Below are 18,022 nucleotides of genomic sequence, written 5' to 3' on the forward strand. Positions count from 1 at the left end.
AAAAAGTTGAGAATAATGAACATTATTCTTAGTCCTATTGTCTTTCGTTTGTTTTATATATACTATCATTTTGTAATATATATACTACCCATATGTATTTGATCAAAAGTTTTGCTTTCCTGATAAATTTCACAGCACTGTAAGTGATGAATCAATATAAAAAACATAAGGGGAAGTCAGGATATCTTCTCTTCATCCTCAAAGGCCACACCTAAAAACTGGGGGAAAAGAAAGAGCATGAAGCCAGGAGTCTTAGAGTCCGCCTTGCATGCCAGCCTACCAGTTTTTAATGACCTGACTCTGGCCAACTCAGTAAACATCTCTGCATCTTATATGTTTCATTTACAATATGAAACTGAGAAGTAAAGTTATGAATGCCACTTAAATGCGAAATGATAAATGGAGATTGCATGTGAAAAACAGACTAGTGTTTAAAATGCATGGAATGAATATTATTATTTTTTTTTTGAGAGGGCATCTCTCATATTTATTGATCAAATGGTTGTTAACAGCAATAAAATTCAGTATAGGGGGGTCAACGCTCAATGTACAATCATTAATCCATCTCAAGCCTAATTCTCGTCAGTCTCCAATCTTCTGAAGCATAACGAACAAGTTCTTACATGGTGAACGAATTCTTACATAGTGAATAAATTCTTACATGGTGAACAGTACAAGGGCAGTCATCACAGAAACTTTCAGTTTTGATCATGCAATATGACCTATAAACAATCAGGTCAAATATGAATATTCGTTTGATTTTTGTACTTGATTTATATGTTGATCCCACATTTCTCCTATTATTAGTATTATTTTTATTTTTAATAAAATGCTGAAGTGGTAGGTAGATGCAAGATAAAGGTAGAAAACATAGTTTAGTGCTGTAAGAAGGCAAATGTAGATGATCAGATGATCAGGTGTGTGCCTATGGACTAAGTATTAATCCAGGCTAGACAAGGGCAGCAAGACATCCACGGATGCAGAAGATTTCTCTCAAAGCAGGGGGGGTGAGGTTCTGAGCCTCACCTCTGTTGATCCCCAAATTCTCACCTGATGGCCCCCCTGCAACTGTGCCTGTCTTAGGTTGTTCCTCCCTTGAGGAATCTTACCCGTCTCTGGCTAACCAGTCAAATTCCGGGGCCATACAGGGAAATGTAAAGTTGGTAAGTGAGAGAGAAGCCATATTCTTTGCAAAGGTTAGCTTTTTACTTCTTTGCAGATTTATGCCCTGTGGCTTCTATGCCCAGCACTTGTCTCGAGGTATCTTTACCACCTGGAGGAATTATGATACTCGGTAAATTCGATATGAGGCACGAATTCTATTTAAGGGTTGTAATTAGGAAGGAAGAAGAAAAGCTATAGATGTAGCATATGAAGGAAACTTGGGAGGATTGATTATTTCTTTGACATATCTTCTAGTATAGTACCTTAAGTATGTATAGGTTTTAAACTACTAACTAATTTGCACACACATATTAACATAATAGGAATACGGTGACATAAACAAAGCAAATCTATAATTACCATCCATCTCCAGTGAAGCCAAGAAAACCAGTTAGGCACCCTAGGCATTTGTGAAAATTTATCTATGATATGATGGATATTGTACAACTGTACTTGAACCATCAGACAAATTAAAGCAGCCCATTTCTGGGATCTGTTCACATCCCATATGTTCTTTTAACCATAGATAGTCTATAGTCATGAGATTTTGGAGTGCTACAACTTGCACCCCTCCCAACTCCTGGTTGAGTTCCAACAGTACAGATCCGGTCAAATTCGTTGTCTCACTATATGCACATGCCAGCCTAGACATCTCCCTCCTCCTTCTTATGGCAAGTCCAGGAGACGGTGGGCTGGATGCAGCCATAACCGCAGCATCGTCCGGATCCCTGTGGAGGCTTTTTGATGATCATCCCCCGGCACAAGTCCTCCAGAGTGTGCTGATGCCGGAAGCTCCTCCTCATATCGTATCTTAGTTCATTTTCTGGGTATCCAAGCTAGGCCTTGATCTTCTGCGTAGAAACAAACAGACCCTTTGCCCACACTTTGACATGCCCTCTATATAACTGTGCAGAACTCATTGGAGGTCAGCACACAGTAACTGCTTTTTTTTTTTTTTTTAATTAAGAGAAAGGAATATTATCAGAAAAGAGTACCTCCATAGCTGATCATCTGACACCCTTTAAGTGATCAACATTAAGGATATTTAAAGCATGCGTTGATCTTTGATTTACCAATAGTTTTATCCTGTTAAGGAGTAATCCCCCCTTTTCTTTCTTTCTTTCTTTCTTTTTTTTTTTTTTAATTTTTAATCTACACTTACATGAAGAATACTATGCTAACTATACTCTCCCCTATATCAGGTCCCCCCTAACAACCACATTACCGTTACTGTCCATCAGCTTAGCAAAATGTTGTAGAGTCACTACTTGTCCTCTCTGTGTTGTGCAGCCCACCCTCCCCTGGCTCCCTCCCCCCCATGCATGCTAATCTTAATACCCCCCTTCTTCTTCCCCCCCCTTATCCCTCCCTGCCCACCCATCCACCCAGTTCCTTTCCCTTTGGTACCTGTTAGTCCATTTTTGGGTTCTGTAATTCCACTGCTGTTTTGTTCCTTCAGTTTTTCCTTTGTTCCTATACTCCTCAGATGAGTGACATCATTTGGTATATCTCTTTCTCCGCTTGGCATATTTCACTGAGCATAATACTCTCCAGCTCCATCCATGTTGCTGCAAATGGTTGGATTTTTCCACTTCTTATGGCTGAGTAGTATTCCATTGTGTATATGTACCACATCTTCTTTATCCATTCATCTACAGATGGACATTTAGGTTGCTTCCAATTCTTGGCTATTGTAAATAGTGCTGCGATAAACATAGGAGTGCATCTGTCTTTCTCAAACTTGATTGCTGCATTCTTAGCGTAAATTCCTAGGAGTGGAATTCCTGGGTCAAATGGTAGGTCTGTTTTGAGCATTTTGATGCACCTCCATACTGCTTTCCACAATGGTTGAACTAATTTACATTCCCACCATCAGTGTAGGAGGGTTCCCCTTTCTCCACAGCCTCGCCAACATTTGTTGTTGTTTGTCTTTTGGATGGCAGCTATCCTTACTGGTGTGAGGTGATACTTCATTGTAGTTTTAATTTGCATTTCTCTGATAATTAGCGATGTGGAGCATCTTTTCATGAGTCTCTTGGCCATCTGTATTTCTTTTTTGGAGAACTGTCTGTTCAGTTCCTCTGCCCATTTTTTAATTGGGTTATTTGTTTTTTGTTTGTTGAGGCGTGTGAGCTCTTTATATATTCTGGACGTCAAGCCTTTATCAGATCTGTCATTTTCAAATATATTCTCCCATACTGTAGGGTTCCTTTTTGTTCTATTGATGGTGTCTTTCGCTGTACAGAAGCTTTTCAGCTTAATGTAGTCCCACTTGCTCATTTTTTCTGTTGTTTTCCTTGCCCGGGGAGATATGTTCAAGAAGAGGTCACTCATGTTTATGTCTAAGAGGTTTTTGCCTATGTTTTTTTCCAAGAGTTTAATGGTTTCATGACTTACATTCAGGTCTTTGATCCATTTTGAGTTTACCTTTGTATATGGGGTTAGACAATGGTCCAGTTTCATTCTCCTACATGTAGCTGTCCAGTTTTGCCAGCACCATCTGTTGAAGAGACTGTCATTTTGCCATTGTATGTCCATGGCTCCTTTGTCAAATATTAATTGACCATATATGTTTGGTTTAATTTCTGGGGTCTCTAATCTGTTCCACTGGTCTGTGGCTCTGTTCTTGTGCCAGTATCAAATTGTGTTGATTACTATGGCTTTGTAGTAGAGCTTGAAGTTGGGGAGTGAGATCCCCCCTACTTTATTCTTCTTTTTCAGGATTGCTTTGGCTATTCGGGGTCTTTGGTGTTTCCATATGAATTTTTGAATTATTTGTTCCAATTCATTGAAGAATGTTGCTGGTAATTTGAGAGGGATTGCATCAAATTTGTATATTGCTTTCGGCAGGATGGCCATTTTGACGATATTAATTCTTCCTAGCCATGAGCATGGGATGAGTTTCCATTTATTAGTGTCCCCTTTAATTTCTCTTAAGAGTGACTTGTAGTTTTCAGAGTATAAGTCTTTCACTTCTTTGGTTAGGTTTATTCCTAGGTATTTTATTCTTTTTGATGCAATGGTGAATGGAATTGTTTTCCTGATTTCTCTTTCTATTGATTCGTTGTTAGTGTATAGGAAAGCTACAGATTTCTGTGTGTTGATTTTGTATCCTGCAACTTTGCTGTATTCCGATATCAGTTCTAGTAGTTTTGGAGTGGAGTCTTTAGGGTTTTTTATGTACAGTATCATATCATCTGCAAATAGTGACAGTTTAACTTCTTCTTTACCAATCTGGATTCCTTGTATTTCTTTGTTTTGTCTGATTGCCGTGGCTAGGACCTCCAGTACTATGTTAAATAACAGTGGGGAGAGTGGGCATCCCTGTCTGGTTCCCGATCTCAGTGGAAATGCTTTCAGCTTCTCGCTGTTCAGTATAATGCTGGCTGTGGGTTTATCATATATGGCCTTTATTATGTTGAGGTACTTGCCCTCTATTCCCATTTTGCTGAGAGTTTTTATCATGAATGGATGTTGAATTTTGTCAAATGCTTTTTCAGCATCTATGGAGATGATCATGTGGTTTTTGTCTTTCTTTTTGTTGATGTGGTGGATGATGTTGATGGATTTTCGAATGTTGTACCATCCTTGCATCCCTGGGATGAACCCCACTTGGTCATGGTGTATGATCCTTTTGATATACTGTTGAATTCTGTTTGCTAATATTTTATTGAGTATTTTTGCATCTACATTCATCAGGGATATTGGTCTGTAATTTTCTTTTTTGGTGGGGTCTTTTCCTGGTTTTGGTATTAGGGTGATGTTGGCTTCATAGAATGAGTTTGGGAGTATTCCCTCTTCTTCTATTTTGTGGAACACTTTAAGGAGAATGGGTATTATGTCTTCTCTGTGTGTCTGATAAAATTCCGAGGTAAATCCGTCCGGCCCCGGGGTTTTGTTCTTGGGTAGTTTTTTGATTACTGTTTCAATTTCTTTGCTTGTAATTGGTTTGTTTAACTTTTGTGTTTCTTCCTTGGTCAGTCTTGGGAGGTTGTATTTTTCTAGGAAGTTGCCCATTTCTTCTAGGTTTTCCAGCTTGTTGGCATATAGGTTTTCATAGTAGTCTTTAATAATTCTTTGTATTTCTGTGGAGTCTTTCGTGATTTTTCCTTTGACATTTCTGATTATGTTGATTTGTGTTGATTCTCTTTTTCTCTTAATAAGTTGGGCTAGAGGCTTATCTATTTTGTTTATTTTCTCAAAGAACCAGCTCTTGGTTTCGTTGATTTTTGCTATTGTTTTATTCTTCTCAATTTTGTTTATTTCTTCTCTGATCTTTATTATGTCCCTCCTTCTGCTGACTTTAGGCCTCATTTGTTCTTCTTTTTCCAGTTTTAATAATTGTGATGTTAGACTATTCATTTGGGATTGTTCTTCCTTCTTCAAGTGTGCCTGGATTGCTATATACTTTCCTCTTAAGACTGCTTTCGCTGCATCCCACAGAAGTTGGGGCTTAGTGTTGTTGTTGTCATTTGTTTCTATATATTCCTTGATCTCTACTTTGATTTGTTCATTGATCCATTGATTATTTAGTAGCATGTTGTTAAGCCTCCATGTGTTTGTGAGCCTTTTTGTTTTCTTTGTAGAATTTATTTCTACTTTCATACCTTTGTGGTCTGAAAAATTGGTTGGTAGAACTTCAATATTTTGGAATTTACTGAGGCTCTTTTTGTGAGCTAGTATGTGTTCTATTCTGGAGAATGTTCCATGTGCACTTGAGAAGAATGTATATCCTGTTGCTTTTGGATGTAGAGTTCTATAGATGTCTATTAGGTCCATCTGTTCTAGTGTGTTGTTCAGTGCCTGTGTGTCTTTACTTATTTTCTGCCCGGTGGATCTATCCTTTGGGGTGAGTGGTGTGTTGAAGTCTCCTACAATGAATGCATTGCAGTCTATTTCCCTCTTTAGTTCTGTTAGTATTTGCTTCACATATGCTGGTGCTCCTGTATTGGGTGCATATATATTTAGAATGGTTATATCCTCTTGTTCGACTGAGCCCTTTATCATTATGTAGTGGCCTTCTTTATCTCTTGTTACTTTCTTTGTTTTGAAGTCTATTTTGTCTGATATTAGTACTGCAACCCCTGCTTTCTTCTCACTGTTGTTTGCCTGAAATATGTTTTTCCATCCCTTGACTTTTAGTCTATGCTTATCTTTGGGTTTAAGGTGAGTTTCTTGTAAGCAGCATATAGATGGGTCTTGCTTTTTTATCCATTCTATTACTCTATGTCTTTTGATTGGTGCATTAAGTCCATTTACATTTAGGGTGACTAGTGAGAGATATGTACTTATTGCCATTTCAGGCTTTAGATTCGTGGTTACCAAAGGTTCAAGGTTAGCTTCTTTAGTATCTTACTGCCTAACTTAGCTCGCTTATTGAGCTGTTATATACACTCTCTGGAGATTCTTTTCTTCTCTCCCTTCTTATTCCTCCTCCTCCATTCTTCATATGTTGTGTGTTTTGTTCTGTGCTCTTTTTAGGTGTGCTCCCATCTAGAGCAGTCCCTGTAGGATGCCCTGTAGAGGTGGTTTGTGGGAAGCAAATTCCCTCAGCTTTTGCTTGTCTGGGAATTGTTTGATCCCGCCATCATATTTAAATGATAGTTGTGCAGGATACAGTATCCTTGGTTCAAGGCCCTTCTGTTTCATTGCATTAAGTATATCATGCCATTCTCTTCTGGCCTGTAGGGTTTCTGTTGAGAAGTCTGATGTTAGCCTGATTGGTTTTCCTTTATAGGTGACCTTTTTCTCTCTAGCTGCCTTTAAAACTCTTTCCTTGTCCTTGATCCTTGCCATTTTAATTATTATGTGTCTTGGTGTTGTCCTCCTTGGATCCTTTCTGTTGGGGGTTCTGTATAATTCCATGGTCTGTTCGATTATTTCCTCCCCCAGTTTGGGGAAGTTTTCAGCAATTATTTCTTCAAAGACACTTTCTATCCCTTTTCCTCTTTCTTCCTCTTCTGGTATCCCTATAATACGAATGTTTTTCCTTTTGTATTGGTCACATATTTCTCTTAGTGTTGTTTCATTCCTGGAGATCCTTTTATTTCTCTCTATGTCAGCTTCTATACGTTCCTGTTCTCTGGCTTTTATTCCTTCAATGGACTCTTGCATCTTATCCATTCTGCTTATAAATCCTTCCAGGGATTGTTTCACTTCTGTGATCTCTTTCCTGACATCTGTGATCTCCTTCCGGACTTCATCCCACTGCTCTTGCATTTTTCTCTGCAGCTCATCCCACTGCTCTTGCATTTTTCTCTGCATCTCATCCCATTGCTCTTGCATTTTTCTCTGCATCTCTGTCAGCATGTTCATGATTTTTATTTTGAATTCTTTTTCAGGAGGACTACTTAGGTCTGTCTCCTTCTCAGGTGTTGTCTCTGTGATCTTTGTCTTCCTGTAGTTTTGCCTTTTCATGGTGATAGAGATAGTTTGCAGAGCTGGTACAAGTGACCACTGGAAGAGCTTCCCTTCTTGTTGGTTTGTAGCCTTTTCCTGGGAGAATAGCGACCTCTAGTTGCTTGTGCTGGGCAGCTGTGCGCAGACAGGGCTTCTGCTTCCCGCCCAGTTGCTTTGGGGTTTATCTCCGCTGTTGCTGTGGGCTTGGCCTGGCTGGGGCTGTTCCTCCAAAATGGTGGATCCCTGTTGGATGGGGAGCGGCCAGGAGGCTATTTATCTCCGTAAGGGGCCTCTGTGCTCCCTGCTGCCCAGGGGGTTAGAGTGCCCAGAGATCCCCAGATTCCCTGCCTCTGGTCTAAGTGACCTGTCTTGCCCCTGTAAGACTTACAAAAGCACTCTCCAAACCAAAACAACAACAGCAACAATGAGAGAGGGAACAGAAAGAAAGAAAAAAAAAAGGAAAAAACAAGCGATTTTTTTTTTTTTTCCTCAGGTGCCGGTCCCAGGCACCCGCTCACTGGTCCTGCTGTCCTGTCTCCCTACACCAGGGTCCCTGTTCTTTCAAGGTTTCCAAAAAGCACCCACCCACCGGTCCCGCAGGGAAGCAACGCTCGATATTCTTTGTCCTCAGGCACTGGTCCCAGGCACCCGCTCACCAGTCCCGCCGCCCTGCCTCCCTAGCACCGGGGTCCCTGTCCCTTCAAGGCTTCCAAAAAGCACTCGCCAAAAAGAGAGAAAAAAAGGGGAAAAACACGCGATTTCTTCCGTCCTCAGGTGCCGGTCTCAGGCACCCACCCACCGGTCCCACAGGGAAAAACGCGGGATATTCTTTGTCCTCAGGTGCCGGTCCCAGGCACCCGCTCACCAGTCCCGCCGCCCTGCCTCCCTAGCACCGGGGGCCCGTCCCTCTAAGGCTTCCAAAAAGCGCTCGCCAAAAAAAAAAAAAAAAAACCGCTCCGTTTTCTCTCCACCCGCCGGGAGCCGGGGGGAGGGGCGCTCGGGTCCCACCGGGCCGGGGCTTGTATCTTACCCCCTTTGCAAGGCGCTGGTTCCTTGCAGGTGTGGATGTGGTCTGGATGTTGTCCTGTGTCCTGTGGTCTCTATTTTAGGAAGATTTTTCTTTGTTATATTTTCATAGCTCTATGTGTTTTTGGGAGGAGATTTCCACTGCTCTACTCACGCCGCCATCCTGGCTCCCGGAATGAATATTATTTAAGACAGTAAACATTTACAATAGAAATAACACTATTCCCATACATTTTGCTGGATGATGCTGTGCTGATGACGTTTCTTTCTTCACCATCTTCTAAGAAAGGAATCCACTGAGAAGAAGACACTGTATTTAGAGAAACATAATCCCTAATCATTTCTGCCCAATTCCTAAAACTGAAGTTTAGCCGTGTAAGATAGGCAGCTGAGCAGGAGCATGTTTAATAAGCGTTCAGAGGGTCCCATATTCTGCCTAAATTCCACCTATCCAAAATATATTTTGTGAGTAAACTCAACTAAGCTTTTCTTTTTCAAATTATTATTTGGAAATTTTCTAAATCTATACAAAATTATACTAAAATCTATTCACATAATTTTTCATTAACCATACCTAATACTTGGAAATAAACTAGAACTCATTCTAATTCTCTCTCAGAATACAACAAAAAAACTTTTTGAGGAGAGATAAAGAACGTTAGCTACCATTAGAGCCAGGACTGTCCTTTTCTACTCAATTTATAGATATTATGGACAGGATAAGGCCTGCAAAGCAAAAGCCCCACGAATTTATTTGGTATCACAAAGCTCTTTGAGTAAAGTGCAGGGGAATTATGGGGGCCCAGGAGGAATGTCTAATGATGGATATTTTTAAAACACACACAAAGTTAATTGGAAGTTAAATACTATTTATAAATTATTCTGGATTCTATCCTAGCCATAATGGGTCTGATAACTTAGATCTAAGGGAAATCCACCCAGTGAGCTTATGATCTGGGAGGGTAAGTCCAAACAACTTGCAGGGAATAGTCAATGCTCTAGAATAGAAGAAATCAGTGTCAGAGTGTGTACTCGATTGAGTATTAGTTAATCATGCGTGCACATGTCTAGAAATAATTTCAGTGCTGAAAAAATAGATTGTGATTTAATTCATTTGGCTATTAAAATTATTCAGCAAGTCTTCAAACTGTTACTCAGAGCCTAAAACCTCTCATTGCTTATGTGAACTTTGGTTGAGTGACAAGTGTCAGTTGTCTCTAAAATAATCCAAGGGTTTTTTTTCTATAAATGGTTAATGAACTAAGCTGAGTGAGATGTGAATTCAAAAAGCTGAAGTGAAATACTCTGAACAAAAGGTGAATGATGAAAAGTTCAACGAAGGAAGAGAGAAAACCCTGAAAGGAAGAAATAGGAATGGATCCACAGCATCTGAAGTGGAAGAATGTGCGGTGAATTATTTCTCCTCTCTTTGCATTATCCTGCCTGAATGTATATTATCTGTTGAATGCATTTTTGCCTCCATTGTATAGATAACAGATTGACTGCCAGTTAAAGTTAAATGCAGGCATGTGTTCTGAATTTTATAGACTAACGTGTTCTGAGATGAGGGCAGTGATCAATTCAAGGAGTTGCCCATTGAGGGTGTGATACGACAACCTCATGGAACAGAGAGATGGATAAGGGAACTCCATGCTTAGCTGGATAGCAAATTTCAAATAGGAAGAAAACAGTTTTATAACTTTTGCTTGAAAGTTAATGAAGTATTAATGAAGAACAAACGTGATTCACAGGTTACCAAGAAAATGAGAAAACCCAAATTCAGAGGAGCCCCCTGCAGGAAACACTCCTACAGTCACTGTACCTGTGCTGCTCCACAAAACAAAAAATCTTTCCAATAATTAACAAATACCCTAAGCATGTCACTAAAAATTGAATGGAAGTATCACAGAATGTGATTCTTTGTTTACCTTATCTCTAGGCACTCTGTTGCCTGCACTTCTTGCTAGAAAAAATTGTGGTGGTAATGATTACAATTATTGAATAAGTTATATATTATGTTAAAGAATTTACTTCTTTGAATTACTCAGCAAACTTCTACTAATTATTGGTTAAATAAATGGTAGGCTGTTTTTGACAAGAGATAAAGATAAAATAATTGTAAACTGATGAAACCCCTACCACATACTGGATGACTCAGACCCTTTAGTTAGATGTACTCATCATCAGTGAACTCAAGAAATGCAACTTGATAATCTGAGAAAAACACAGTACTTGCCCAAAGTTGCACAGATCAGGGAGTAGTGACTAGGATTCAAAATGAAATTTGTGCAGGAAGTTCTTACTATTTCAAGGCAGAATTTCAGATTGCTTTTCTCTCCTTGAGGAACTTAAGATTGTGCAAATTAAGAATGTATAGAGTTTACTTTGCACAGATTAAAAATGGAAATATTAAGAGCAGTTGAGAACCTCTTTTAAGTATAAATAGTCCTAAATATTTACTGAGTGTACACTATGTATCAGGAACTGTGGTAAGTGTGTAAGTGTATTGCCTAAGTGTATTGCAAAGTGAGATAAATTTTATTTTAGATCTTGACTTTACTAGTTGTTAAGTTTATAATCTTGGGTTATTTAATTTCTCTATGACTCAATTTCCCCTTTTTCAAAATAAGTTTTATTAGTTTTACTTCTCAGAGTTATTATTAGTGTAACTGCACAGGTAGCCCCCTCTTGAAGAAGCCCTTCAGACTTCTCATTAATAAAGAGAAACCCAAGTCCCTCAATTATGACCCAGAGTGTGGGAATTAAAATGAATAATTAGAAATGAAAGGAAATGGGAGTTTGCAAACCAAAGTAGAGCAAACTAAACAGACAGAGGACTCTCAATTCCCCTTCAAGGCCAGAGACAAACTCTTGATTCACATAGCCTTGAGATATTTTGCAAGAATTTAGATCCCCACCAGATTGGGCCACCTCCTGCCAAACAGGCATGGAGACCCCAGATTGGGTGGGCCAAAACACTGATAAATGATAAGGTTCCTGGAACAATCCCATCATACTACTGACCAATCAGAAAAATGGGCACAAGTTGATCACATGCCCTGCAACCCTTCCCCATAATTTTGCCTTTAAAACCCTTGCTTGTAGCCAATGGAGAGCTTGGGACCTACCTGGTCGTGCATGGCACCCTGCAATAACACCCTCTTTCTTTCACTATATCACCGTGTAAGTGCTTGGCTTTCTTATGCACCAGGAGAGTGGATCCAGGTTTGTTTGGTTCAGTAACATGAGGATTAAAGAGGTTTATGCCTATACAGCATTCAGAAGAATGTTATGTGGGAATGCTCTAATTGTAAGCTGAGAATTATTAGATCTACTGATTGTTCTTGTAGTTGAGTAATGATATTCTAACAAATTTTTAGTTTCTTCAGAAGAATAATTACATATATGAACCAAAATTTTCTTTTGTAGTTTTAGGGGAGAGGGAAAATAATTTATTTAGGTGGTTGCTTATTTCTATGCACATTATTAAAAGAATGGTTTTGTTTATGTCCATTCAAATGAATAAGAAATTACTTTTAAAAACTGACAAGATCAGTATTTTAAATGTTATTTTTTGTCTTTAATTATTTATAGATGAGGAAAATTTTAAATGGCGTAAGTGCAGACAAGTAACCTTACTTTACCATGGCTTCTCTCTAAGCTAATTCTAAATCTTAAAGCTGTACCATAGAAATAAATTGTTTTAAAGTTTCATTGTGAAGGAATTTTGTATTTGGAAGGCAACCTAGTTAACTTAATCTGTAAAAAAGAGAGACGAAAGAATTTAAAGATTGATGAGAAATTGTAGGTACAAGAATAGGGCAGAAGATAGGATCACAAATTTTAATGAAAGATGTTAAATATTGATGAGGCATTTGGGAGTCAAAATTCATAGAAAAGACAATTGGATTGTGTGGTTACCAATTTTTCCTATTTTTTCATTAGCCTGATAGTCAAAGGTAGCAGAAGCTATGTTCAATCCCAACTTAATTGCCTGTGTTTTCACATATCATATTCTGTTGGTTTAATAAAATTGCTGAATGACAAAGAAATTAAAACTACCCTTATTCATTCTATGTATTTTCTATATTTTTAAATTAAAATCCCTTTTATTATAACTAGGACACAGCTGGTGAATCTTGAGATTAGTTTCCCATGCAAAATAATTTTATAATATTAAATTTCATTTTCTGTATGGGAGTCATAAATACTAGGCGTTATTATTGACAACTTTAATTTCCCTTGTTCTTTTTTTATTAGCATGTAGTTGATATACAATATTAAATTGGTTTCATATGTACAACATAGTGACTGGATAAATTTATACATTACTAAATAATCACTGCAGTAAGTGCAGCTACTCCCTGTCACCATACCAAAATATTATTGGTTATATTTTTATTGACAACTGTGGATTACTGATTTGGTAACTATAATCTAAGATAATGAACTCAGCAAATAATATTTCTATGATTAATAGAGCAGTGGCCATTTATTGATTTGAGTTTCTCAACCATTTTGTGACCAGGTTCAGTCAGATTTCCTTATTTTACAAATGGGATAATTTAAATTCAAATAAATAAAGTGTTTCATACCCAAATGCACACACTGGTGTAATAGAATTGGAACCTGGCACACAAATGTTTTTCTTCACATAAAACTTTTCCCATTAAGCCAAAAAAATTTTTTTCTCTGAATTATGCAGTGTCAAGATTCTTTAGGAGTTTGGGCAAAAAGAATACATTGTACAAATATAGAACAGAAATTCATACTCTAATTCAAGCTACTGTGAAGAAATAGACTTACAAAATATGATATATGGAGTCAAGAGCAATATCATAAAAGTAAAAGTGCCTTCTGCTCATTTTTTTGTTTTTATGATTCCATTATTCTGTGGCTCATTTATGTATATGATTCTTACTGATGTGCCTATAAAAATAAGCATACTCCTATAAAATGTCAGTGTTTTAGTGCCAAAAATCACTAAAGAAAAGATAAGCAATCAGAATATATTCAAACCGATTGTATGGGCCTTTTGCAGAGATTCTTTTTTATCTTCAATTTTGTAAATATACATATATATATCATTATATAAATCTTTAATTGTATTTCCCACACCATTCTAAAAGTATTTTGAGGTAGTTTATATTCTACAGGTGACCACTGATAAGTTCACATATGCCTCTATATTATTAAACAAAAACATTAATGCCTTATACTTGCATCTTTAACATATTTGAGTTTGGAAGTATCCAGAGAAATATCCTTTCCAAGGACTTAGTTGTTTATTCCTTTAGAATTTGAAACTATTTGGCAACTAATGATAATTTTTAAACATTTATTAAATGTTGATTGAATACATCATTTTTATTAATGTCAATTTTTCTTAATGTCAAGATTGAACACAACATCCTGAAAGACTAATTTATGAAAACCATTATGAGACTAATCAGTAAAAAAGTATTAAATATCAGACTTTCATTTTCTAGGATCATACCCCATAAACACAGCTTCATAATATGAAGTGTTGTCATCAATATTCTCTATTGACATTTCTGACTTTGACTTATGCATTATGTCTTTTCAGGGGATGACCATAATTTTCACTGCACTGGACTGTGGAAAATAGAAATAATGTCACTGTGTTTATTCTCTTGGGACTATCTCAAAACAAGAACATTGAAATCCTCGGCTTTACTTAATTTTTATTTTGCTACATTGCTGTATGGATAGGAAACTTGCTCATAATGATTTCTATCACATGCAGTCATCTAATTGAGCAACCCATGTATTTCTTCCTTACTTATCTCTCAATCTCTGACCTTTGCTATACGTCAACAGTGACACCCAAACTAATGATTGATCTATTGGCAGAAAGGAAGACAATTTCTTATAATCACTGCATGACACAGCTTTTTATTCTTAACTTCCTTGGAGGCATTGAGATATTCATCCTCACGCGGATGGCCTATGACCGCTACGTGGCCATCTGCAAGCCCCTGCACTACACGGTCATCATGAGAAGGCAGCGGTGCAACACAATGATCCTGGCCTGTTGTGCTGGAGGACTCATACACTCCTCCAGTCAGTTTCTGCTCACCATCTTTTTGCCCTTCTGTGGCGACAATGAGATAGACCACTATTTCTGTGATGTGTATCCTTTACTGAAATTGGCTTGCACTGATACATACAGAATTGGTCTCTCGGTTATCGTTAATTCAGGTCTAATTTCTTTGGTGACTTTTGTGGTTCTGATGGTGTCTTACTTTCTGATACTGTACACCATCAGATCCCACCCTGCCGGGAGCCGCACCAAAGCTCTTTCCACCTACAGCTCCCACATCACGGTTGTGGTTCTCTTCTCTCTGTCTGTTCTCTTCACTTACATCAGACCAGCCACCACTTTTCCAGAAGACAACGTGTTTGCTCTTTTCTACACCATCATTGCTCCCATGCTCAACCCTCTGATCTACACACCCAGGAACATGGAGATGAAAAAAAGCATGAAGAAAATGTCTCATCAGTTGTTTTTGGAAGGGAAGTAACTTATATAAAAAGCATTTCAGAATATCACTTTAGGGTTCAACCCTGAGCCCTGGAAGGAGTCACTATGAAATGGTATATGAAGAGTCTACAGTGGTGTAAAGGGCAGATACAGGCTGAAGCTCATCATTGTTTTCCATGTTGAAAGCACACCCACTGTAAGTAACTCCTATAAACTGGATAAGCTGAAAAATACTGGGACACTAAGCAAAAATTCTATGAATGAATTTTGGTATAATAATAAAAGGAGGTACATGCATATATATCCTTTGATTTCTGTAAGTGTTTATATTATGGCTATGATATAGCATAATATACTGGTCCATACATCCTTAAAGATAGAACTCCATCTTTGCAGGGTGTTGTTTCTGAATTGGCACTTTGAATGTTCAATAAGCCATTCCTCCATTGTATGTAATCAGTTACTTGAGAGAAATGGGGTATGAATTAGTTTGCTAGGGCTACAGTAACAAAATGCTATGGGCTCGGTGGCTTTGTAACCGGGCCTGAAGGAGTTAAAAGCTGGTCTCTAGCCCCTTGCAGGCCACCAGGAGCAAGATAAGGATAATCAGATGGACAGGCCACCACTGTCTAGTTTGTACCTGGATTCAGAGATGGAAATAGTCCAAAGAAAAACCAACGAGAGGAACTATAAGTTACCGTAAATGCTTAATCAATACTCCCATGTATATTTACAAAAATAACTGAAGCTCTGCACATAGGCTTGTTAATTATTTTACTTACAGCTTGAGAAATAAGACAATAATTGTCAAGAGAATGCCGGAAGTTAGTGAACAGATCTGTGTGGATGGGAGAGGATGGAGAGTTCCACACACCTTCTCAGACCCTCATCATGTCCAGATTCCACAGTTACCTGTCCACTCCTGCACCCCTGTACTCACTCCTCTTTTCCCTTGCACAAAAGGGTTTGAAATCATCCCTTAGGAAATTAATCCTCCCACCTTCCAAACTGCCGGCTTTTTGAACAGAGTTCTTTCTCTATTCAACACTCTGTCCCTCATATTAGCTGAATTGGGAGGCAGAGGAACCGAACATTCACAATTACAGCTTTAACAACAGAAATTTATTTTCTCTCAGTTCTGCGGTCTGGAGGTTCAAGATCAAAGTGCCAGCAGTTCCAGTTTCTCCAACGGGCTTATAGGGGGTTGCTTTCTCACTGTATTCTCAAATGGTCTTTTCTCTGTGTGTACACATTCCTGGTGTATTTTCTGTGGGTCCAAATTTTCTCTTCTTATATAGACACCAATCAGATTGGATGAGGGCCCACCCTAACAGTCTCATTGTAACGTCATTGCCTCTCCAAAAGCCTTACCACTAAACACAGTCACATTCTGCACTACTTGGAGCTGGAGATTCAGCATGTGAATTTTCACCATTCAGTCCAAACCAGAGTACATGGTAGGATCAGTGAATTCCTTGTGTATATGTCCATTACCATGCTTCCTTTACTGTGAAATAAATTATTTGATCAGAATTAATGCCATGTAACATAAGTTGATTGTGCATGAGACATTCCATAAATTATGGGTTGTGCTGATGATACAGGCATTATGAGCAGGAAAGGCAAATCTATATCCAGAATAAGTGTCCATTTCTGAGAGGACAATTTCTGTTCCCTCCATGATGAGAGGTTTTCAGTGTAATCGACTTGCCACCACAGTACTGAGCACTGCCTCTGAAGAATGGAACCTGTCGGGCACTCAGTGTTGACTTGACGAGAGTAGCTTCCAAAGATGGCCGTAATAATACTTCCCATTCCACTTGCTCTTCTTACAGTATGGCACTGACACTACTCCTATAAACTACTGGAGTCTCTGGTTCCTCCCGTTAAACTTGGTGGAACTTGTGACTGCGTGAAATAATATAAAGAGCAGGAGTGAGTTTGTATGACTTCTAAGGCCAGGTATTAAAAACACGCACTTTTACCTTGTTCTCCTGGGGTCTTTGTTCTTGGAACCCAGCCTCCATATTGAAAAATAAGCCTAAACTATTCCACACAGAGAGGCCATGTGTAGAGGCCAGATTTTATGGCCTGCATCTCAATGGGGCAAGCACACAGCCAGCATCAGCTGCAAGACATATAAATCAAGATGGCCCCAGATGATTTCAGCTGCGAGCTAGTGAGCATCTCCAGCCTCTGAGTTTTCTGAGAACTCGGACATTACAGAGCATAGACAAGCCATCCTCACTGTGTCCAAATTCCTGATCCACAGAGTCCATGTGCATAGTAAATTGGTTGTTTTATACCACCAGGTTTGGGGTGTTTGTTACATAGCATAGTAACTGCAAACATTTGGTCTTCAGTAGTAGCAGAAGCAGATGAACCTCCATGAGGGCAATTCCATATTGTTCAGCTCTTGCAATAGCCTGCATCACTACCACTATGGCCACTTTAAGCCTAGACCAATGAGTAAGAACCCAGGCAGCTGGGAAAAGAGGATGACTGAGATCCACAAACCAGAATCCTGTCTGCCACCACTGAGGATTTCCTGTGCACTGGCCAATTGCTCTTTTGGGAAATGTTTCCTCCCATAGAAAAAGTGAGAGGGGGGTTTGGGGCTCTACTCTCCCAGGTAATCTTCAAATGCCGTTTGGAAATTAAACAGAAAACTTATCTGTACATTTCCACCCTTGAAACCACAGTGGATATAAAACTTTTTGTTTAGAAAATAAACAACTGCCTTTTCAACATACATGCCAGTGATGATTTTACCTCCTTTCACTTTCAAAAGCCAGGAAGGAATGCTTCTCTCTACAAGGAAAACAGGAATAAAAAGTCGTAGAACCAGGACTGATCTGGGCTGACTGCACACTGAATTTCATTAATCTTCAGCAGTAACGTTAAGCATTTTTTCTGACTGAGTTTAAA

At 38.7% G+C, this 18,022-nt stretch overlaps 1 protein-coding gene across 1 annotated transcript; it reads left to right on the forward strand.

Moving 5' to 3' along the window:
• Nucleotides 1-14,213: 14,213 nt before the first annotated feature.
• LOC140850144 (olfactory receptor 4P4-like) lies at nucleotides 14,214-15,134 on the forward strand. The gene has a single exon (XM_073239918.1). It carries the CDS (start codon nucleotides 14,337-14,339, stop codon nucleotides 15,132-15,134), a length of 798 nt encoding a protein of 265 aa, XP_073096019.1. The 5' UTR covers nucleotides 14,214-14,336.
• The last annotated feature ends 2,888 nt before the right edge of the window (nucleotides 15,135-18,022 follow it).

The sequence above is a fragment of the Manis javanica genome, chromosome 6, assembly GCF_040802235.1.
Source record: "Manis javanica isolate MJ-LG chromosome 6, MJ_LKY, whole genome shotgun sequence".
NCBI lineage: Eukaryota > Metazoa > Chordata > Mammalia > Pholidota > Manidae > Manis > Manis javanica.

Coding starts and splice junctions, on each gene's coding strand:
- LOC140850144 (XM_073239918.1), top strand. CDS start 14,337: ATGATTTCTATCACATGCAGTCATCTAATTGAGCAACCCATGTATTTC.